Raw genomic sequence first — 24,716 nt, forward strand, 5'->3', positions numbered from 1 at the left:
GCCATCATGATGATATAGACAAATATATTTAACCTTTGTAGTCAATTTTTGTAGTCGAATCAACTATATATCTACCATACTTAATGGTAGTCAATATTGTTCACTCATAGTCATCCTTAGTCAAACATGGTCACCCATGGTTAACCATGGCCAATCATGGTCAACAATGGTCAATCATACTCAATGATAGACAACATTGTTCACTCATAGTCATCCTTAGTCAAACATGGTCACTCATGGTCAACCATGGTCAATCATGGTCAACCATGTTCGATTGTCACATTGTGACAAAGATTGTCCGGATATGAAAATCAACCATGGTTGATCATGCTCAATCATAGTCCACCATGGTCAACCATATTTTATAAAATCAATCATTGTCAACCTTAGTTAATGTTGGTCAACCATTGTCCAATGTCGCATTGTGACAAAGATTGTCTGAATATGAAAATCAATCATTGTCTCAACCATGGTCCATTGTCGCATTACAACAAAGATTGTCATAATATGATAATCATGGTTAACCATGGTCAATCATAGTCAACCATGTTCAACCATGTTTTATAAAATCAAACATAGTCATCCATGGTCAATCATGGTCGAACATCGCATTGTGACAAAGATTGTCTTGATATGAAAATCAACCATGTTTAAGCATGGTCAACCATGGTCCAACGTCGCATTGTGATAAGGATCAAGTCTCAATATGAATATCAACCATGGTCCAACGTTTCATTGTGATAAGGATTGTCTCAATATGAATATCAACCATGGTCCAATGTCGCATTGTGATAAGGATTGTCTCAATATGAATATCAACCATGATGAACCATGTTTATTTTAGTGTTTATTATATTTATCTTAGGGTTTATACCTTGGGTTTATAATATTAGTCCCTTAGGTTTAATATTATTCCTTTGGGTTCATAATCCCTTGGGTTTATAATAACAATCATGGTCAACCATGGTCAATCATAGCCAATCATGGTCATCCATGGTCGAATGTCGCATTGTGACTGAATGATTGTCTCAATATGAAAATCAACCATGGTTAACCATGGTCCAACATCGCATGGTGACAAATATTGTCTCGATATGAAAATAAATCATGGTAAAGCATGGTCAACCATGTTCCAACATTGCATTGTAACAAGCATTATCTTAATATGGAAATCGACCATGCTCAACCATATTTATTTTATGGTTTATAATATTTATCTTAACGTTTTATGCACTTTGGGTTTATATTTTTTATCCATTGTGTTTATTATTCCCTTGGGTTTATTTATATAAGGGTTCATATTCCTAGGGTTTAATATTATTCCCTTAGGTTTATAATCCCTTAGTTTTTTAGTATATGAAAATCAACAATGGTTAAGCATGGTCAACCATGGTCCAACATCGCATTATGACAAGGATTGTTTCAATGTGAAAATCAACCATGGTCAACCATATTTATTTTAGTGTTTATAATATTAGTCCCTTGGGTTTAATATTATTCCTTTAGGTTTATAATCCCATGGGATTTTAGCATTAATCACTTGGGTTTATAATATCCAACCATGGTCAACCATGGTCAATCATAGCCAACCGTGGTCAACTATGATCGAATGTCACATTGTGACAATGATTGTCTTAATATGAAAATCAACTATGACCAACCATGGTCCAACGTCGCATGGTGACAAATATTGTCTCGATATGAAAATCAATCATGGTAAAGCATGGTCAACCATGGTCTAACGTTACACTGTGATAAGGATTATCTCAATATGGAAATCCACCAAGGTCAACCATGGTCAACCATGTTTATTTTAGGTTTTATAATATTTATCTTAACATTTATATATCTTGGGTTTATAATTTTTATCCCTTTGGTTTATTATTCCCTTGGGTTTATAATATCAATCCTTGGGTTTATTAATCTAAGGGTTCACATTACTAGCGCTTAATATTATTCCCTTAGGGTTATAATCCGTTGGCCTTTTAGTATTAATCCTTAGGGTTTATTATTCCCTTCTGTTTGTAATATCGATCATGGTCAGCCATGGTTAACCATGTTTTTTTAATTCAACCATGGTCAACCATATTTTATAAAATCAATCGTGGTCGACCATGTTTAATCATGGTCAGCCATGCTCAATATCGCATTGTAACAAAGATTGTCCCAATATGAAAATTAATCATTGTCTCAACCGTGGTCCTACCACGAGGGCTTCACTGGGGGACCAATACCATACCACGTGGGTTCATATTGGGGGATATATATTGAGGAAAATTTTACTTAATATATTGGGCGATATATAGGGGGTAAAGGGTTGTTATATTGATGAGTATAAAAAATGAAGCTCAAAGTTAATGAAAAAATATAAACGGGTATAAAAAATGTTAATGAAAAAATGGATACCTACAATATCTAGTGAAAGTAGGGGTTTTTTAAATTGGGGAGGTGTATTGGGTTCATATTGGTAGGGGGTTAAATAATGTAATTTTTAGAGGTATTCTCCAATATGTAGTCAAATTAGGGGTATTGTTTAGTATGCCATGAACGCAGGCGATATGTCAAAGGTTCATTGAGTGAAGACCACGTGGGTCCAATGTCACATTATGACAAAGATTGTTTCAATATGATAATCATGGTCAACCATGATCAACCATGGTCATCCACGGTCAATCATGGTCAACCATGGTCGAACGTCATGTTGTAACAAAGATTGTCTTGGTATGAAAATCAACCATGTTTATGCATGGTTAACCATGGTCCAACATCGCATTGTCACAAAGATTGTCTTAATATGAAAATCAACCATGGTCACCCATGTTTATTTTGGTGTTTATTTTTCGGTTTATAATATTAGTCCCTTGGTTTAATATTATTCTCTTGGGTTCATAATCCCTTGGGGTTTTAGTATTAATCCCTTGAGTTTATAAGATCAATCCATTGGTTTTATAATATCAATCCCTTGTGTTTATTATTCCCTCGGGTTTATAATATCAATCCCTTGGGTTTATTATTCCCTTAGGTTTATAATATCAACCATCGTCAACCATGGTCGAATGTCACATTTTGACAATGATTGTATCAATATGAAAATCTACCATGGTCAACCATGGTCCAACATCGCATTGTGAAAAAGATTGTCTCGATATGAAAATCAATCATGGTCAACCATGGTCAACCATGGTCAACCATGTTTATATTAGGGTTTATAATATTTATCTTAGCATTTATATACCTTGGTTCTATAATTTTTATCCCTCAAGTTTATTATTCTCTTGGTTTATAATATCAATCCCTTGAGTTTATTAATATAAGAGTTCATATTCCTAGGGTTTAATATTATTCCCTTAGGTTTAATAAATTCTATATTCACATCAAATAATGTTACATATAAATACATCTAGTGTTGTCTCAAGATAGGTAAACTAACTTGGACACACAATCACTTGGTTGAGAGAATATCTCAACCACACACCAATATAGGAAACAACTAGATCTTAACAACTCCTAACTAATAGGAACAAACTCCTTTACATAGAAAGAGTCACAACTGAGACAAGTAGGAATTAAATTTCCAAGTCACCCCCTTAATGACTACTTGTCTCAATCTCAATATGCAAAGTCTAGTTGTGGTCAAACATGACAAAAGAATATGTCAACATCCATATAAAGGAACAACCATCCACCGGAATGCATGGGTGCCCAACCACTGCAACCCCCAGTCTACTAATATGCCATTTGTATACATGGTTTTGTCAACCACTACAATTGCATACTTGTACATGTACCTGCAAATCCCCCTCCATCATCAACATCGTGGGTTTTCTCAAATTACCCATAACCATGCTCTGGGTTTTATCGGCTTACCCTCAACCATGCCCATGGTTTTCTCGTCTCACCCTAAACCATGCGCAAGGTTTTCTCAGCGCACCCTAAACCATGCCCAGGGTTTTGTCAGCATACCCTAAACCATGCCTACAAGAATCCTTGTCCACCTCGCTCTCACACATGGTTTCTAGCTTATCACAAAACGACACTGCAAAGTGGTTTTCGTCTTACCACAAACCTGCAATCACAAAGTGGTTTTAATATTACCACAAACTTCATGGGGGTACACATACCTCATCAGGCTTACATTACACACTCCAACTCTTGGAGTTACCAGGTACATACATTACAAAGACCACTACAAAACATCCTAGACTTGTTAGCTAATAAATGCATATGACGCATACTGCATGATCATAAGTCTATTCTACAAACACAAACAAACTTTCAAGCCCATTTGGATCCTTTTCCACTCATCTTGGATACACCATACCATTCATATGTTGGAGCACACCATTGCTTTCCCACTTGAATATCATAGGCTTTGTACTTTTGAGTTTTTGGCATCTTCATTTCTAACTTTGGCATACTTGTCTTGGTCTCCATGTTTTACCTATCATCAGTTAGAGTCGTGAATTCTAACAAAATGACTTCATATTGAAGTCGTGAATCTCAATATGTATACAAATTTCCAAGATTTATTCACCTTTACCCATACCAAAAAAAATACAATACCAAATAATAATATAAGCACAAGTGATGACCATGCTTTTATGCATTAAGGAAAAAGCCTTAAACCAATAATGCAATATCCATTTTTACAAATCCATGAGTAAAAAATTTTAAACTTTGTCCTCATCGCAGACACCACAATACCAAAAACCCTGCTAATTGCATGAGCTCCATGAACACTGGAAGGAAGGAAACCTTGCTACCTTATAGCATATTAAAGTATACTCAAGCAGATATTTCTCCTTTAACAACAGTCAGGGGCGCTAGGCACAATCCACCACAAATTCTGATCCTCACACCACAAATCTGCTACGCTTCCAATTGAGTAACCAGCATTCACTGTAGATAGGTTGATTCATTGGTCGACATCCCACCAAACTCAGATATCACCTCATTGATCTGTCAACAATTTTTCACTATGTCTTTGGGTGGAGCAAAGCTCCCCAAACATCGACGAAATACACAATATAATTCAGGAGCAGCAGTGGATCAACAATGCGCTCTTCCACGCTCATCACACCACTTTCGACTTAAATTGACTTGCGGTCTCTAATACAGATATCTCCTTCTCTGCAGCTCGGCACAAACTTCACCAGTCGCACTGGAGTTTTTACACGTCGTGTGAAAACACACGCAAGCAAAGTGGCTTAGCGACTTCGAATTTCCTCACCACACCAGTTAGTGCTCTGTATCCCAACAATACGCAGTAGAGCATTCAATATTCAACTGGTCCCTCCTCAAATTCTACAAATCTCACGTTGACCACAATGTGACTGCAAATTTGACTCCCCCGCACTCGTGCCAACGTTCAAACACAACCTCTCCAATGGCACTCCAAGCTCAATGCACAAGCAACACTTAGCGTGCCACAATCATCTCTCCACTGTCGGCCAATTTAATTCGCAAAACCAAGTCACAGGCTCTCCACCATCGGTTGATCCAATTCGCAAACCCAGTCAAAGGCTCTCCAATCGGAAGCCACACTAAGATTCATAAGTCTCGACTCTTCACTAAGGTGAAACTCCACACCACAGAGCACCACAGTCTCCATGACTAGATACACATATCTGTACCCGAGATCACATGTACTTTGGGGATCAAACTCCCACACAACTCTTGCCTAAAAAAATGCATATCCCTCAAAAGAAACTGCAGATTGCTCCAACACCACAGCTGTCAAGAAATCACAGCTCACAGCCCGCCTTCGAGGACTCAGCCCTGCTCTTGCCACGGTTCAGCAACAAATAGATCCAACAACTCCAATGTTGAACAAAAACTTTTATTCTTCGCAAGATTTACCTGGGCCCTCCCGTGAGGAAGTCGGGGCCAAACTCGCTCCGAAACTAAGTTAAATTTTGATAATGCATACTAAATTATGTATTTTATATTCACATCAAATAATGTTACATATAAATACATCTAATGTTGTTTCAGGATAGGTAAACTAACTTGGACACACAATCACTTAGTTGAGAGAATATCTTAACCAGACCAATCTAAGAAACAACTACATCTTAACAACTCTTAAGAAATAGGAACAACTCCTTTACATAGTAAGAGTCGCAATTGAGATAAGTAGGAATTAAATTTCCAAGTGTTGAGTAACGGATTTTGGATAAATTGGGACCATAGAAATGCTGAAAATGGGAATTGTAGCTCCTATAAACCCTGTAACGATGTATCTAGAAAACAAGCTAGATCTAGCTTCACTTTAGTTAAAAGCTTCTTAATGGGCATGATAATTCTTGTTTCTCTAGTGGATGAAAGTATAAGTTGACAAATATAAATTTACCAACAAGCGACTTGTGAAGATGTGATTTTCAACATTTGTCTACTAATTGTCTTTATATTAAAGCTATTTATGACTTTTCTATCTAGAAAATACATTAATAGTTGGATTGTGCTTTCATTGTCAAGAGTTCATAACCAATTTGTTTTTGTTTTTCTATGTGCATGTCTTCCTATCACCAACAATGATATATATATATATTTGATATCATAATTAATAATTTTAGGAATTTCTATATTTAATCATTTTGCTAATATGAGGACCTCAAAAATTGATTAAATCCACGAAGTAGTTAAGACTGTACTATGAAAATATGTAAAATTGAAATATATGATTTCTCTTAGACACAAGCATGGCAAACAAAATTGTCACTTTGAATAATATATCTAATAAGTTGAAGAACCAATAACTTCCATTGCATAATGCTTACAACAAAACGCATATATCTAATAAGTTGAAGAACCAATCACTTCCATTGCATAATGCTTACAACAAAACACAAGCTCTAGATAGACAACTATACCATTGTAATTAGAGGCTCAACAACTATATCATTGTAACCAGAGATAGTGGAAAAGACATTCTTAACATGCAATTTGTATCAACATGATAAAGTGTATTTCCATGTGTTATATAGCATGAGCCTAGGGCTGAAATGGGAGAAAAAAAATTAATCAGATGACATTCAAGTCATTAAAAGGTAAAGGAAGGATTATTGAATCATTTTCACCTAATGTGTATGGATCGCAATGTTAAAGGGTATAACCAAGATAATCCCCTAAGAAGTTAAGGCATTCTTATACTTCCAATTGAAAAAGGATACTAATTTATACTAAACACATTTTATTAAGAATGAAAATAAAATGAAGAGACGTTAATTTTATTAAAGGAAATATTATGCTATAAATATATAATAGATGTGAGGCCATATTTCAAGGCCTTTGATTGGTAACAAAATATTTAATTTTATCTAATTATATATTTATATACAACAACATTATATATATATATATATATATATATATATATATATATATATATAATCATTATTCATTTGTTAGATTCAACATCGCATTTTTCTTTTAATTCAACATAATTTAGATAAACATAGTAAATATTTGGAATACCTAGTTATTGTGGTTTTGTTGTAGTGCTTCTATTAGGATCATCCGACTCAATATGCCACCCTGCCAACCACGAAAACTCCATAGGTTCCCTAGCTCTCCAAGCCCAAGTCCAGACTGCAATCATAGTGTGTTTGAGTTCTCAATGACAATACCTTCCCAATGTCCAGCTCCAAAATCCACTCCTCTATCCAAATTCTCTCCACCCTTCTCTTGCCACCTCCTTCCCAACACTTTTCCCCACACTCTTTGTAATAGAACAATTTTCCACAAAAAAAACACCAAAAGTGTCTCCTCGTGCTCTCTCTCTTGCACTTATCTCCCTATGAATTCCCAAAGTCTCCCCCACAGTAATGTCACCTAACTCTAATTAATAACTTTCGAGTTTCTCCTACCTTATATCTCCCTTTACCCAAAATTAATACCTTGGGTGGTCAAGTCATTCACTTACCCCTTATTAATGCAAATATAGAATACTATAAAGTTTTAAAAGATTGGTCAAATCTATGGATTCATCAAAATCATAATTAATTGAATATTAAATTAATCATAATATAATGTAAATCATTAATCAATTATTAATCATATTTAAAGATTAATCATTTAATTAACCACTAATCCAGCTTAATTATTAATCAATCATCTAGCATAGCAGGCAATATGATATTAGATCCATGCAAGGTGTGGGTATGTAACTAGCACACATACCTCATATGTAAAATAATAATACTAAGAACATCAAGCAATCTCATAGTGTGTAGGCTAAGAACGTAGCATAACATAATCAGATAAGGAAGTGAGCATTACATTAGAGAAGTCTGAATTCTAATCACCGAATAAACAAATCATCCATAATGGAAGCAAAAGTAGGTAATACGACAGACAATAGATCAAACATAACTATTTTTTCAAAATATATTAGGAAATAATTTTAAAATTTAAGAATTGAGATTTTAAGCATGAGTTTGTCTTGTGAGTTTGCCATCCCCTTTTATAGTTAAAAGGACTAATTATCTTTTTGTAATATGACCATTTTTTTAACTAACACAAGCATCATTTTCAAGAAAAAAAAACAAATATTCATACCATTTAGACCTTACTAACCTCCTTGATGTAGAATCACTGCACTAAATCATATAGAACCTTAAGAATGTTCATTGTAATATAAATTCTTAATTCCTAAACAAGAGATAATTGGACTAGTATTTTATTAAAACTATGATTTTGTATTCCTTCAAATATTAAAATAGCACATAATAAATTATTATTTAATGACAAAGTAATTATATTGAGACTTCAGTTGGAATGGAATTAAATCCTAAAAACACCATTAAAGGAAAGAAATATAATTACATTATAGGGGTAGTAGAAATATCTCCCTAGAAAATATGGTATTCATTCAATATGGTTAATATCCTAGTAAGTTACATTATAGGGACACTAATAGAAGAAAAAAATCTAGAAAATATGGTATTCATTCAATATGGTTAATATCCCAAAATCTAGAAAATATGGTATTTATTCAATATGGTTAATATCCCATTAAATTATTGAAGGACACTAGTAGTAGATAAAGAGACCTTATAACCTATAGCAATAAATTCAAGTTTACTCTAAACCTTTTAATAATGCCTCTAATAATTTTGGGAACACAAAATCCTTAAAATCGATGTGTTATCTATGTATTCATTCAATATGGTTAATATCCCATTAAATTATTGAAGGACACTAGTAGTAGATAAAGAGACCTTATAACCTATAGCAATAAATTCAAGTTTACTCTAAACCTTTTAATAATGCCTCTAATAATTTTGGGAACACAAAATCCTTAAAACCGATGTGTTATCTATGTGTTAGGATCACGCTGATATAACTAAAAAATAAAACTTAACTCAACTAGAAACAAGATTTATGTGGAAAACCTCATTTAGGAAAAATCATGTAGAAAGGGATTAGTAGCTTTTATTACAACAACAATGAAACATATTACATTTCACTAGCTCCCAATTTCTTTATAATAGATTCCATTACAATACCATGGGTGCTGACAACTTTGACTTTGATTTGGTCTCACACCTCACAAAAAGGAGGGTCTATAAACACAAAGCAAATGAGGGTACAAAATCAAAGGTTTTTCCACTAAGATGCTAGTGTGGCCATATAAGGAGGGTCTCTAAACACAAAGCAAAGGAGGGTACAAAATCAAAGGTTTTTCCATTACGATACTAATGTAACCAAAAAAGTTGACAATGACAAAATTTATATTCAATAAGATGAGTTTTAGTAACTAGAATGAAACCATCATGAAAATAATTCACATTTATCCAAAATGCTCTTTAACCACTAGAATCTACCATAAAAAGAAATGCTATCTAATTATTATTTCAACCACCAGTTAGAATTCATACCAAAGCCCACACCCTAAACTAATATCCATACTAAACCAAAAGTTAGTGACAACAACCCAACCCACTTACGTTTTCGCGTAGTCTAACGAGGTGGAGGACTTGCCCAGAAAGTTATGGAAATTCCGGTCATATTTAGAGAAAATCCGGCAAGAATTTTTGTAAATCCAAGTTATAGTTGTTAAACTTCAAAATTTTAGGTGTCTTAAACGATTTTGATGGTGTTGAATCCATTTCCACCATCAAAAACACGATTCAAACACTGCCTCTACAAGATTTTTTGAATTTTTTTTACCCGGATTCCGACCACTTTTAGCCGTCTGGGCAATTCCTCCGCCTCCTTAGACGACTCCCTTACGTTTTAACTAAAAATAATAATATCCATATTTTTTCAAATCCACAAATACCTAAATAAAACTTAAATTTTTAAAAATAAAATATATTTATCAAAAAATAATTTTTAAAAATACAATATATTTATAGAAAAATAAAAATACACACTAAAAAACAAAACAAAAAAGAAGTAAAAAATAGTCAAAAGATTGAAAGATTCTCCTTTAAAATATGATTTTCACTACTAAAATATTTCTCAAATAACTACCAACTATCTTTATTAAATATGTTGTAAAATGTCCCAACATCTTGTATAATTAAAACCACAAGTAACATAACTTTATATAAATATTTTAATACGAAATTATTTTAATTTTATTTTTTTAAATATAATATTTCATTAAAACTTTATATTTGGCAAAGAATAGTGTCCGAATAAAAAAATCATCAATTATTAAGACAAGTTAATACTTTATTTGCTGGAAATTAAAAGAATATATACAAAGTCAAGAAATATACTGTGCATTGACTAGCACAAATAATAAGAAAGAAGCTTTCATTGTTTGAGATATCAATAATTCCATTACTTAATAAATATCAAAATACATAGAAAATCATAATCCCACTTCGGATATCAAATCTCCATTTGTGTGAACATAAAAAAGTAATTGGAAAAATGAAACATAGACTAAATAAATATCAAAATACATTAAAAGCATAATCCCACTTTGGATATCATCAAATCTCCATTTGTTTGAATATAAAAGTAATTGGAAAACTGCAACATAGACTTAAAAGTCTAACTATGTATTAAAATTTGTGAAGGAACAGAGTTTACAAATATCATAACTCCCATTTTGTTCAACAAGTTTGACTGAGTGTAACAATCAGAGGACGGAATCATTGCCTGGCAGATGAAATGTAATTAGTAGAAAAACAGCTCTGCGACGAGATCTGATACCATTTTCTCCCACTTATGATAATTCAGCTTACAGGATTTGATGATAACACAGATACTCATTTGAGCGTGTACGATTAAAAGTTTCATCACTCGGCTCTGATCTGCTTTATCCCCAACAGCAACAGGAAGGAGATCATGAGGCTGCCACTGCTCGCTGTTATTGCTCTGCTAGTAATCTCGCTATGCTTCATTAGCACATCGCAGGCAGCTTCCCTTTATGATATTTGCTCTAATCCTTTATGTTCTCTCTCCCTGGGCGTTCCCATTCAATACCCCTTCGGCACAGGCAGCAGAGGTTGTGGGCACCCCGATTTTCAGGTCGAATGCAATACTGAATTTTCTGATACCGCTGTCCTAAACATCAAAGGCCGCAATTACAGTATAAGAATGGCTTTCTACGATGAAAATACTCTCAATGTTTTGGACGTGATGGTTCGCCAGAGTTCATGCTATCTCCCAGATGCCTCTGTAGATGTCACTGGCTCTCCTTTTGAGATCGTTTTACCTTATTCCAATCTCACCTATTTGCTCAACTGCAGTAGACCCATTAAGAACTATTCACAGATAGACTGTAACAGTACTTCCTACCTGGGAATCAATTATACAAACGACTCGAAGCGGTGCAGTTCAAGTTTTCAAGTACCCATACAAAAAATAGAACCTGGGGACTTCACAGGTAACCTGACGCAAAATAATAAATTATGGCCAATGCGCATGCTGTTGAGTAATGGATTTTGGATAAAATGGGACCAGAAAAGGGCTACAAATGAGAGTTGTAGCTCCTGTAAATCAAGTGAAGGGGTCTGTGGTTACAATGTTTCCAACAGCCAGCATGAATTTTTATGCTTTTGTAAAGATGGAACTCATGGTCACAAGAATTGTTTGAAGGGTAGGTGTTTGCTTGAATCCCTGATATTTTTAATTTTTTACAGTCAATTTGGAAGCAATCATGATGGAGAGCTGGTAATAATTGAATTGAACACTTCTGATTGTGATGAAACAGGGAAAGGCACAGAGGAGCGAATCATCATAGGTAATAGTTGTTTTTTTAGATTTTCAAGTGTTTTTTTAGATTTTCTAAGTGTTTTTTTTTATAAATACCTATAAGATTTGAACTTTGAATCTTACAATTTACATACGATGGCCAATTAAACTACCATATTCTTTATAACATGGCTATGGCCGATTAAACTACCCTATGCCCCTGGAAAATCACTGCCATGTGCCCTCCACAGATTTTCCAGTTAATTTAAAGATATTAAGATACTTTGTTTACAGCTTATAGATATTTTCTTATATGGTGATTCAGGCAGCTGCATCGGTGGCCTGGCTGTGCTAGTAGCTGCAACAGCAATGTTGGTAGGATTTCTGTTGAAGAGGAAAAAAGAGTTTGCCCTGGCTACCAAGAACGCTTGTGATGATTCAGAGTTTGATAGGGCAGAAATGGGTGATTTGCCAATTTTCAGCTACAGAGAACTGGAACAGGCTACTAATTATTTCGATGAAAAGATGGAATTAGGCGGTGGGGGTTACGGTAAGGTCTATTTGGGGAAACTCCGGGATGGGCGCCTTGTTGCAGTGAAGAGATTCTATGAGAATAACTGTGACAGATTCAAGCAATTTCTCAATGAAGTCAAAATTCTGTCATCGGTACGCCATTGTAACTTGGTTCGCCTCTTTGGCTGCTGTAAGGAACGGGAGAATCTGCTACTTGTTTGCGAATATGTGCCAAATGGGACCTTGTTCGATCATCTTCATGGGGAACAGAGAGGGAAAAAGGGTTTACAGTGGGATGCCCGGCTGAAAATTGCTCTGGAAACAGCCAGTGCCGTAGCCTACCTTCACTTTGATAATCACCCACCAATTTTTCACAGAGATATAAAGTCCACCAATATTCTTTTGGATGAAAAAATGGGGGTTAAAGTTGCAGATTTTGGGCTTTCCAGGCTTATGCCTCTGGAAACCTCCCATGTTTCAACAAGTCCGCAGGGGACGCCTGGTTATGTCGACCCTGACTATAGTCAGTTCTATCAGCTTACAGACAAAAGTGATGTGTACAGCTTTGGCGTAGTTTTGATTGAGCTAATTTCTGGTTTGAAAGCTGTGGATGAAATGAGAGATGGTAGGGAAATCAGCTTGGCGCATCTGGCCACGACAAAAATTCAGAGTGGGGTTTTGCAGGAGCTAGTCGATCCTGATCTAGAGTTTGAATCTGATCCCGTTGTAAATGAAATGATTACCAGTGTAGCTGAATTGGCTTTTCTATGCCTGTCTGCAGAGAAGGACGATCGGCCATGCATGTTGGAAATTGTTACCCAACTCCATCGGATAAAGCAGCTCGGCTATGGCTGTCTGAATTGCCGAAACATGATCAGCTCGGGTGGGATTATTAAACCAGATTCTGAATGTAAAGCAACAGGTTCCAGCAATATCAGCCATCCTTCACCAGACATTAGCGAATAATTCGTTGAGAATTATGCAAAATCAAAGTTTTGCTCTAGGGAAATGTATGCGTATATATTAGCTTGTATTAATGTGAACTAAACTGTGTATAGGCAGATCTAGCCTTATGGAAGATTCTGCACCTGTGCTTTGGCAGGATTTCTCTTTTATCAAAAAATTCCATAGAAAAAACCTGAACACAACCAAACTCATTCAATATATAAAAAAATCCTGTTTTAGGAGATGGTTTTTCTGCTTGTGTTCTGGTACACATATTTTTGTAGCTCGAGAACTGTAAGGACATGGCTAAGTGGCAATAAGTATGTATGAATAAAATCATTTAAAATGGTAATTCTTCACTGAAATTACAGAAATTTTGTTGTACAACATAGTTTATTCAAATCTTTTTCCTTTGAATGTAACCAAAATCTAATAAAATGCTTAAACATCGTGAAAGTATACACGAATTTTTTTCATCAAAATTACCCAACTGTGTTCAATTACCAACCAACTTTTTATTCCAAACGAATTTTGGATTTGTCTGATTCCAAATTTTTCAAACCATAATGTTTGATCAGCTTTCGCTTTTAATTCCACCTATTGATAGAGCCTACGGGCTCTGGAAGTGAGTAGCCCAACGAGTTTGAACTTTTGATTAATTAGTACACTGGCCCAGTGTTTTGGGATGAGGTTTTTATAAAGTTTTTTGATCCAGGAAAATTCATCATTTCCTACATTTTTTTCCTGGGATGTCAAATGCAATACTGATATCAAGGTGCTCATATATTTTTAATTATTTTTTAATATCTTTTTAGGTTCTGCAATGAAACTAACACAAAAAAATCTATGCATTTTCATCCGTGATATTTAAATTTAATATCATTTAATTTCAAACCTATATGCAAGATTCGAAATTTTAAACTTACACGTAAAATTGGAATCTCTCATTCATGCATGCACACAGACAATTTGTGAATATAATGAAAATTTCTTTCATTACTAAAATCATGTCCATACAATTACATAATAATCATAGAAGTATCCATTCCCTTTTTGCCCTGATTCTATATGCATTTGGCCATTCATTCTGGTTGTCCGTAGGGTTACAATAAATAGAATTAAGAAATGCAATATCTTTTCTAAATCTTAAAAGCACTCTATAAATCACCCATAAATCACATGATTTTCCTAAATCCTCAAATCAGTCCATAAACATATTTTTCTGAATTCTAAAATCACTCATTCTATCTCTACAATCTTTCACACTTTTCAAGATATATTTGCTTTTGCCTCATGGACAAAATCTCACCTATCCATAGTTTTTCTAAAATTATGATTCATTAATTCAAAAACTCATAAAATATACTAACTTGAAAAATACAACTTATTTACCTAGGAAAATATAAATTCCATGTTTTTGTATAAATTGATTCCGATATCTTTAGGCCATATAATTTTAATAATTTGAATTTGTCATTTAAGATTTCAAACAAATATTATTAAAAATATGAAAAATAAAAAAATAAAAGTATGTAAATATATATATTGATTTAGAAGCTCAAGAGACTGCGTCATATTTAATTTATATAAATTTAATAATAAAAATAGTTATTCAATTATTTTTAATGTGATTTCACCCAAATTAAATTCATAATACTAAAGATGGAATTCATTACATTCATTTTATATAAATTTAATTATTCAAATCTCTCATTCCAATTATTTTTAATAAAAATTTAAATAAATAGGGGTAGCAAAGGGGATATTTTTTGCGTTTTTAATCAAGAATATAGGTATCTTCAAGTTTAGGTCACACTTCTAACAACTTTGTTGAAGTGTGTCTTATATTAAGGTTTGAGGTAAATTATGAATTTAATCAAGAGGTGATTGTTTTTAGTGATTCATTGAATATAATTCACTATTTATATTTAAGATTTCTCTCCTCATAAGGTTAAGTCAGATTTTCAAATAGATTTATCAGTGTATCCCCAAAAAAAATGCCTCCATATTATCAAACAACTCCAAACCTGATCATATAGCTAAATTGAAATTAAAGTTAAATCAAAATAAACTTAAATGACAAAATCACAGAAAATATGTTTGCTTCCATAGCAAAAACAAAAAACAAAAAATGCTTTGTAAATTTTAATTTTTATGAATTCAATATTAACAAATGTACAAATAAAAGGAGTTGTCTATAATGCGACTTTTTGGAGATTCCGGTGACGGAATCCGGCGGAAGAAATTGAGGTTAAATCTTGATTTGTTGCAGTTAGAATGGTTTTTTAACTGCATATCTGGATTCAGCGCCTTGAAAAACCCCTGGGATGCTTTGATTGTGCAGAAACTAGCTATCAAACTTGCCATTCCAATAGATTGCTGCCGGATTTTGACCGGAAAAACCCACCGGAAAGGCTTCCAAAAAGTCCCATTATAGACAACTGCCAAATACCATAAATATTATAACATTTTGATACATACTTTATTTGAAGGATATACACTAATTCATCTAACTAGGCGGAGGAATTGCCTAGACAGTTATAAGTGGTCGGAATCCAAGCAAAAAAATTTCAAAAAATCTTGTAAAGGCAGTTTTTGAATTGTGTTTTTGATGGTGGAAATGGATTCAGCACCATCAAAAACGTCTAATACAGCTAAAATTTTAAAATTTAACTACTCTAACTTAGATTTACAAAAATCCTTACCAAATTTTCTCTACCAAAATTTCCATAATTTTCCCAACAACTCTTCTACCTCGTAACGCGGACTTGCAGATTAAAATCATGTCTTTATTTTTTAATAAAATAGGAAAAAAGCCGAAAGATTTTCTTTTTAACAAAATACAATTCAACAATGCGAAAGATGGTATTTGTCGGCTCTTGAGCCCTGAGCTATCTAAAACGTTGACCAATTTCATTTCAATCAGCCACATGGCTGGCCCCAATTCCATATTCAAATCAGGCGTTCTTCACAAAGGTACTCTCAATTCCATGTTTATCGTCTCACTGTCCTACTGTACACCCTTTTACAGTCAAGTCAACACCAAACTTAGACCTGCTAATTTGGAATCAAAGAGGCCCTGGAAATTGGCATCATAAAACTGTCCCCACACACTTGTCATAAAGCCTATCATTCTGAAGTCAATTCAACCCTACGCCTGTTGTATTTCTGTTGTATTCTTTAAGACCCGCCAGAATGGTATATATCGCCTTATCTATTAATAACCCAATATACATATACATACATTGATCTGTATATATAAATATTTAGTCATATAATTTATTTTGTTTTTTCTCAGATTTTTTTCAAAAATTAGATAGTTATTATAAAATAGTAAGTTTCAGTGGCAAAATCTCTACAGAAATTAAAATAACATTTTAAATAATTAAAATTAACAATATTGTAAAAAAATTATATCATCAAAAAATTTATAATAATGCCAAAACATTTTATACTATAAAAAATGGTTTTGTCGTCTTTATAAGATTTTTGGTGATATCAACTGTCCATACAAAAAATTATCACCAAAAATCTTATAAACCAGCCACACATTTTATTTTATGGCATATAGAATAATATGTTTTTGCCATTAATATAAAAATTTTGGTTATAAACGAGACAAAAACATTTTATATTTTATAATATGTTTGGTCATTGTTATAAAAAAATGGTTATATATATAGTTAATTCAAAAAATATTATATTATATTATTTAAAAATTACTTATTTAAAGTTTTATATTATTAAAAATCATATATATATATATATACTTATTCAAAAAATAAATCACCAGAAATCTTATAAAAATAACAAAAATATCTTTTATATAGATTTTTTTAAAAAGAAAATAAATTGATAGTTTTATCTAAATAACAAAAATATTTTTTATATATATTTTTTGAGAAAAAAAAAAATTTCCATTAATATGAAAGTACTAGTACATGTAATATATGAAGTTAATATGGATTGTATGTCCTTCTAAAGTTTCTTATCAAATTATATTACATCATCATCATCAAAAATTATTGGCATTAAGATAGTAAAGAGAAAGTTCTAATAGTCAAACGTTGCTATGGATGGTCTAATCTTACCCTGTATAGTCGACTACATACAACAAAAAAGACAGAGTTCTGCAAAAAATAAGACATTAGCCTGTAGATTATCCAATTTGTAGCGATCCTTCTTCCCGGAGCACTCCATTGTTGAGGATTTTGTAATAGAAAGACCCGGCTCTGCACTAATGCCCCTTTTGGATAGGGAGTCTGCAGCGAAATTTAACTCTTTAAAAATATGTTTGATAGAGATATTGGAGAAAGATACCTTCAACTTTGCAATACGGTCCATCCAGTTCACTAGATTTGGAACACAGATATTTGTCTTACCATTCAACCAATCTATAACGACTTTTGCATCACCTAGGGTATTAATGTGTGCTAGGTTCATCCTCAATGCAAAGAACATTAATCTCCACAATATAATAACCTATGCACGAGTGTTGGTTCCATTCCCTCAGCTCTAGTAAACATTAAGTTGTTGATATGAGTTCAATAACAAAACTACACCACATCCACATCGATTATTCTGCATGACCCATCAAAAAAAACCAATAGGGTATACCATATTTTTGTGGCTCACCAGGTTCATATCAGGCTTGGAATCTTGCAACTTCTAGCCATTCGAAGTGGGCACAAATCTGGGACACAGCCTTACCTATCTCGAGAGGACGACCTTCAAAAATAAGATCGTTACGAGCTCGCCATATTCACCATATTATGGACTAGGGGATGGATCTACATGCCCGGTTTTTGCGCATCCACCAAGTGAGGCAATCTACAATAGAAGGGAAGGATCTATTATGTTGTGCCCTAAGAGATTGTGTAACCCCATACCATATAGGAGAAGCGTACGACCATTGAAAAAACATATGAGTCACATTCTCTTATGCCCCTCTACATAATAAACAACAATCTGGACCATACATGCCACATTTGATGATATTGTCAACTGTGAGGATCTGATTCTTCCATGTTAGCCATACAAAAAGAATCAGCTTTGTTAGAATGTTCCAGCTCCATACGTTAACATACCAGCTTTTAGTTCCCTCAGGGTGTAAATAATGATATATGAAGGAGTATGTCTCAGATACAATCAAATTGTCATTCTTCAGGTTAACATTCCAGCATATCCTATCCTCTCAGTTGTGAAAAGAAATACCTGCCATCTTGAGGTCGAGGGTATATCTTTCCCATTTATCTACCAATGAATCTCATAGCCCAATATCCTCCGCAAACTTCCATGTGAGACTATAATTCCTTACAGATGTATCCACGATGATTTGTGATAATAGAAAGAAACTAAGAGCATGTAGGGCATTTAAGATATCCTCAAATAAGTAGTGATTACTCATACCATGAATAATGTCAATGCCAATGAGTATATGATTTTTTGTAGCAAAGGACCATCTTAGAATTTTAATAAGCCAGGAATTTATTTTGAGGAAACTATTCCAGATGTATGACACCTTCGCAGGCTAGTTAAAACCATATCTGAACCATTGTGAAATTGACATATTCTTCGTATATTTATCTTTTATGACTCCCTATGAAATGCCCTTCCTTGTTAAAGCCCACCAAAGGCTCTTCATAAGCAGATCCCGACCGAAAATATTGATATGCTTGAGCCCCCAACCCCCATGTTCTTTGTCACATGATATTGCATCCAACTGCACCAAATGGAATTTTTTGTTACCACTAGTACCCACCCATAAGAATTTGGCCATGATAGATTTGATATTGTTGATAAAAATACATGGTAACTTAAACAAATGCATCAAGTAAACATAAATATGTTGCAAAACAGATTGAATGTGGATATACCTGCCACCTAATGAGATTCATCGATGGTCGCAATGTGTAAGCCGATTCTCGAATTTATCCACAATCCATAACCAATCTTTGATCTTGTAATTGTTTGGTTTCAGCCTGGTACCCAAATATGTGAAGCCATCGTCCAAGGGGGAGGTATTAAGACTAAATAGATTAACAATGTCTACCACTACATCATCATTTTCAGAGGCCTTAATTAGCACAGATTTGTGGGTATTCACAATTAACCCAGTGGTCTGTCCATAGTTGGAGATGATATGGAATAAGGCACTCCACTGTGGTTTGGATACTTGACCAAAGACCAATACATCATCCACAAACATGAGGTGGGAGACAGGGGTCCTCTGAATGATTTGTAAACCACGAAAATGTGCATTCTCACGTGCCTCCTAGATCTTCCTGCTTAGACCATTAATCACTAAGATGAACAATAATGGAGACAAGGAACAACCATGTCTAAGCACTTTCTATGGCCAGAAGAAATTCGATGGAGAACCATTGATGAGTAGAGCATAGTTGACCAAAGAGACACAGACCATGATCCAATCAACCATGCTTTGCCTTAGACCAATTTTGAATAGGACCATATGTAAATATGTCCAATCTACATAGTCATAGGCTTTATGAAGGTTCAATTTGTGAATCATTGCTTCTTTCTTGTGGGCCTTTATAGAGTGAATACATTCTTGGGCAATGGCAATTGCATCATGTATTTGTCAACTCCAAAGAAACCCAAATTGCTCGTATGTAATGAAGTTAGATAGCTTCTCTTTAATTCCGAGAGCAACAATCTTCAATGTCAGCTTATATGTGATGTTACATAGCGAAATAGGACGAAAATCCCTAAAATTCTTAGGATCATATGACTTTGGGATAAGCGCCATAAAGGTTGAGTTAATCACTCCATCCACACTACAGAGCCTTCTTGATTCTTCGACCATACGCAAAAGGTCCATACCCATAATATCCAGAAAATTGAGAAAGATTTTAACCATCCATACATCAGGCTTGGGGCATTTGTCTCTACAGAAGGCTTTTACAACACAAGTGATTTCCTCCATGGAGATAGGCTTATCAATTTGTGATCAATCTCAAGGTTATCTGCCTCAAAGAACATTGTAGGATAAGTTCAATAAACTGAAGTTGGTTCTCAATGTCCACATTAGGTCTTTCCATAAAAATCCCTTGAAAGTATTTGACCGCTTCCTTCTGAATATCCCCAATATTGAACACAAAGTCCAATTCTATTTGCCAAATAGTGTTTATACTACCCCTGTGAGAAGCAAATTTCTGGAAAAATTTAGTGTTCCTATATATATAGGTATATATATTGAGTTGTCTCTAATGCGACTTTTTGAAAACTTATTTTTTCAATTTAATTTGTCTAAAATCCGGCAGGAATTCATTGAAATCACAAGTTTGATGAGTAAACTCTGCACAATCTAAGTGCCGTAGGGGTTTTTCAGGTTATTGAATCCATATATGCAATCAAAAAACTAGTTTAAATAACAAAAATCGACCTCAAATTTTTGCGCCAGATTCCGGCCAAAAAATCCACTAAAAACTCCAAAAAGTCGCATTATAGATAACTCATATATCTATATCTATCTATCTATCTATCTATATATATATATATATATATAAAAGAAAGTAGAGATAGCTCATAGCTACTACTCATTAATATATATAGGAAAGTAGAGATAGCTCATAACTACTACTCATTAATATATATATGTATATATATTATCTAAAGGAATTGACAATAGGGTTGGTTGGGTTGGTCTCATAATTGCGTTGGAACTTTCCCTTCTAGGGAGTCAATTCTAACTTTCCCTTTTAGGTAGTCAATTCTAACCGCTACTACTATAAACTTAATCTCTAGATCCCTAGTAAACACAAATAAATTTGGAGATTTAAACTTCAATCTCATCACACATAACACTTTATTTTCACTACCATCACAACTAAATGAGAGAGAAAATTCAGTTTTTATTTATTTACATAAATTTACAAAGTAAATATAACAGGTCAGACCAAAAAAATCGGGGTAGAGGGCCTGGACTAAGTGTCAATTAAAAAATAAAAATCCTTTCATGATTTTGTCTTGATTCTGGTGACAGTATTTCAACCAATCAAATTAGAATTTTCAATTAAAATTGACATCTCACCAACCGATCAATTGAATGCACCGTTGACGGGCGCTGAATTCTTAAATAAATCTTAATATAATTGTTTGTTCTTCCGTAGATCTACCGAATCTTCTATTCCAAGCGGAAAAGGCTGGCTTCAAGCTCTTCTGACACATGTTAAATTGAACTGATTATTACGAGACTTATTTAAATTTAAAGGGGGTAAATCGTGTTTATTTTTGTCAAAAAAGGTGGACATGGACACACAGATATTGACTTCTTCTTAGGAATTAGGTTCGAATTGGTGCTATGAAGATTTGAAATTTTTTAATTCTTTATTTTGATTTAATTATCCCAGTGTTTTTATCGATTCATATCTTCATTTTCACATAGATTGGACATGGACATGGGTAAGGGAAAAAATAATTTGTATGGGGGAAAAATAATATTATTATTTTATTTAAAAATATTAATTGGTAAAAAAATTCATCATTATAAAAATAAATAAATTATTTTAAATTTACATTTTATTTATTATTTATTGAATTATTTCTTTTAGGAGTGGCAGGGAGGGAGGGATTTTAATCCATTTTGAGAGGGAATAATTGAAAGGGATTTTAATCCATTTTGAGAGGGAATACTTGAAATTAAGGTTTGTATGGGATCTAGGAAGAAGATCAAACAACCAAGTTGAAATGTATTGGCTCTTTCAAGGTTTACTTATCGCCAAAGATAAAAGTGTGGATGATTTAGTTATCTTAGGCGACTCTTTACCTCTGATCAAGTATCTAAATAATGAAAAGAAACCGAAAGGCAACACTTTGGATAGGATTTTTCATAGAATCATACGTGTTTTAGCAGCGTCTCATTATAAGAGCTATTTCCACATTCTCATAAATAACAATATTGAAGTTGATATGAAGGCAAACTAGGCTCTCTAGATGAATTTGAGCTCGAAATAAATGAGTAAAAAACCAAGTGTTTAATTCCCTAATGGCTCAAAGGGCACTTAACATGTGGAATACCTTAAGGCATTGGTTTTGTTGGATATTGAATGCAGTATTAAGCAATCTCATTTATTTCCCTAGCCCCACTCATTCCCTTTCCTGATCATTCTCTGCCCAAAGTAATGATGACCCATCATTCATCGAAACATATGTGTGGTTTTTTGTTGGCATGACTTCTTTGTTAAACATGTCAACCCATTTCATTCATCATCATTCAAGGGCCTTTCTCTCTGCCTTGCATGCACAAGATATCAAAGCTCACTCGCTTGAGCATTAGAATTACTCTTCACACATAATAATGATGTATCTCTCTAGTCGATGCACAAAGAAATTTAATGTATTGGAGGTGGAATTTGTGTGGATCAGCAGGGATCAAAGAGTTAAATTGACAAGATGCAATCTTTCAGAAACATTACATCCTGCGTTCCTTTCCCCAAAGGTGACTTGTTCTCAGTTGGTTGTGAATTTGGCTTTGGTTTGGCTCTTAATCTGAACTGTGACGTTAAGACAGGTCCCCCTCTAGAATCTCTACAAAGAGCTCCATTTTAGGCTCCATTTATTCATTAGGTTGGTGATAGGGTGGGTAAGACATTGAAGCTCGTGGATTTTCTGGCGCTTGGGACTTGCAAGCTCGGAGGAAATTCAAGAAACTCGGAACAATTTCACCCAAAGTTTGTCAATTCAACGCAAATCCCATACACGAAAGGTACTTCTAAATTTCCAATATTTAGCTTTGTAAGTCTGTGCTGAGTTGGAAATTCCTCAAAGATAAGCCCTCTCCTCAATTCCAGAATAGAGAATGGAAAAGTAATTAAGTTGTGTTTGGTTAATTTGGTGAGTCTTTCAAATATATTTGGAAATTGGGTCATTTTTATAGTGTATGCTAGTCTAAAGAGTGGGTTCAATTGCTTGCTTCCCTGTGTCATTACCTTGGAAGGTACTAGAATTTTTTTGAGGTCAATATTCTCTGTCTCCCTTTGAGGCCTAGATCTTGTTCAGAGAAGCAAAATGAATTCCGATTCCACTCAGATTCGAACTTTGACTCCTTGTCAACAGATAGTCCTTGTTCCCATTGTTTGTCCTCACATGAACCACTCCACATGGCCAACTATGATTTATAGGTAAAGTTTTTCCATATGTGTCATGCTCAAATCGAGCTTACTGACAAGCTCATGTCCCTCCAATTCTAGTTCTCTCGTTTGTTGGATGAAGTAGATGCCATCAAAAATATTGTGATGGATCTTAAGTTGAGTAAAGAAGCTCTAGTGGAATTAAACAAGCACACAGGAAATCAACCTTAACAAGCCAACCCATGCCAACAATTAGCATCTCTAACAAGTTTATTATGGGAAGTTTTGTCTTTTGCCTTTTGTAAATTGCAGAAATGAAAAAATGTAGTCTATAGAATGATACGACTATATGTATGATGTAATGATAAAGATATGGTAGTAGTTTGTCTTTCTACAATGGTTTTGGTCTCCTTATGTAATCATGTAGTGGTTTGTCTTTATGGGTCTTTATGAGTACAAGGTCAGTGTTGTTTATGGCATGCAATCAGATCTGAATTCAAAAGATGTAATTTCATGTATTTTGTTAAGAGGAGATGCAGATTTATTTTAATTCTATTCATTTTTGTTTTAAAAAAATGTTGGTTTTACTAACCAAATTTGAATTCATAAAAAGAAAAAAGATAGTTTAAATTAATTACTTTATTTATTGAATTATTTTAGTATTTTCCTTAAAAAAAACATATTCTCACAAAGTTTAAATATATGTATAGAAAAAATAATCTAAAAAATAATGTTTATTATTTTTATTTAAAAATTATTAATTTAAGAAAAATTATAATATATAAAAACAAAACAGAAAAAAACAAAAAAAATTGAATTAAATGGTTTTCATTTTAATATCATATATATTACAATATATTACAAAATGAATTGAATCGAAAGAAAGAAAGAAATTATTTTAACTTCCACGAGGCTAAAAATAGTCTATGGGACATATTGCTTCTTCATCTGCTTGATGTATTCAGCCCTTTTTCTATGAAGCTTCACAATAAATGCTCCCAACTTCTCGAC

At 33.6% G+C, this 24,716-nt stretch overlaps 1 protein-coding gene across 1 annotated transcript; it reads left to right on the forward strand.

Moving 5' to 3' along the window:
- The first annotated feature begins 11,025 nt into the window (after positions 1-11,025).
- LOC149207364 (LEAF RUST 10 DISEASE-RESISTANCE LOCUS RECEPTOR-LIKE PROTEIN KINASE-like 1.2) lies at positions 11,026-13,872 on the forward strand. The gene is made up of 3 exons (XM_089395694.1): positions 11,026-12,061; positions 12,176-12,205; positions 12,482-13,872. Exons 1-3 carry the CDS (start codon positions 11,308-11,310, stop codon positions 13,633-13,635), a joined length of 1,938 nt encoding a protein of 645 aa, XP_089251820.1. The 5' UTR covers positions 11,026-11,307; the 3' UTR covers positions 13,636-13,872.
- The last annotated feature ends 10,844 nt before the right edge of the window (positions 13,873-24,716 follow it).

The sequence above is a fragment of the Pinus tabuliformis genome, chromosome 1_2 (genome assembly GCF_031772625.1).
Source record: "Pinus tabuliformis cultivar Carrire ecotype Pingquan chromosome 1_2, CPIR1, whole genome shotgun sequence".
Taxonomy (NCBI): domain Eukaryota; kingdom Viridiplantae; phylum Streptophyta; class Pinopsida; order Pinales; family Pinaceae; genus Pinus; species Pinus tabuliformis.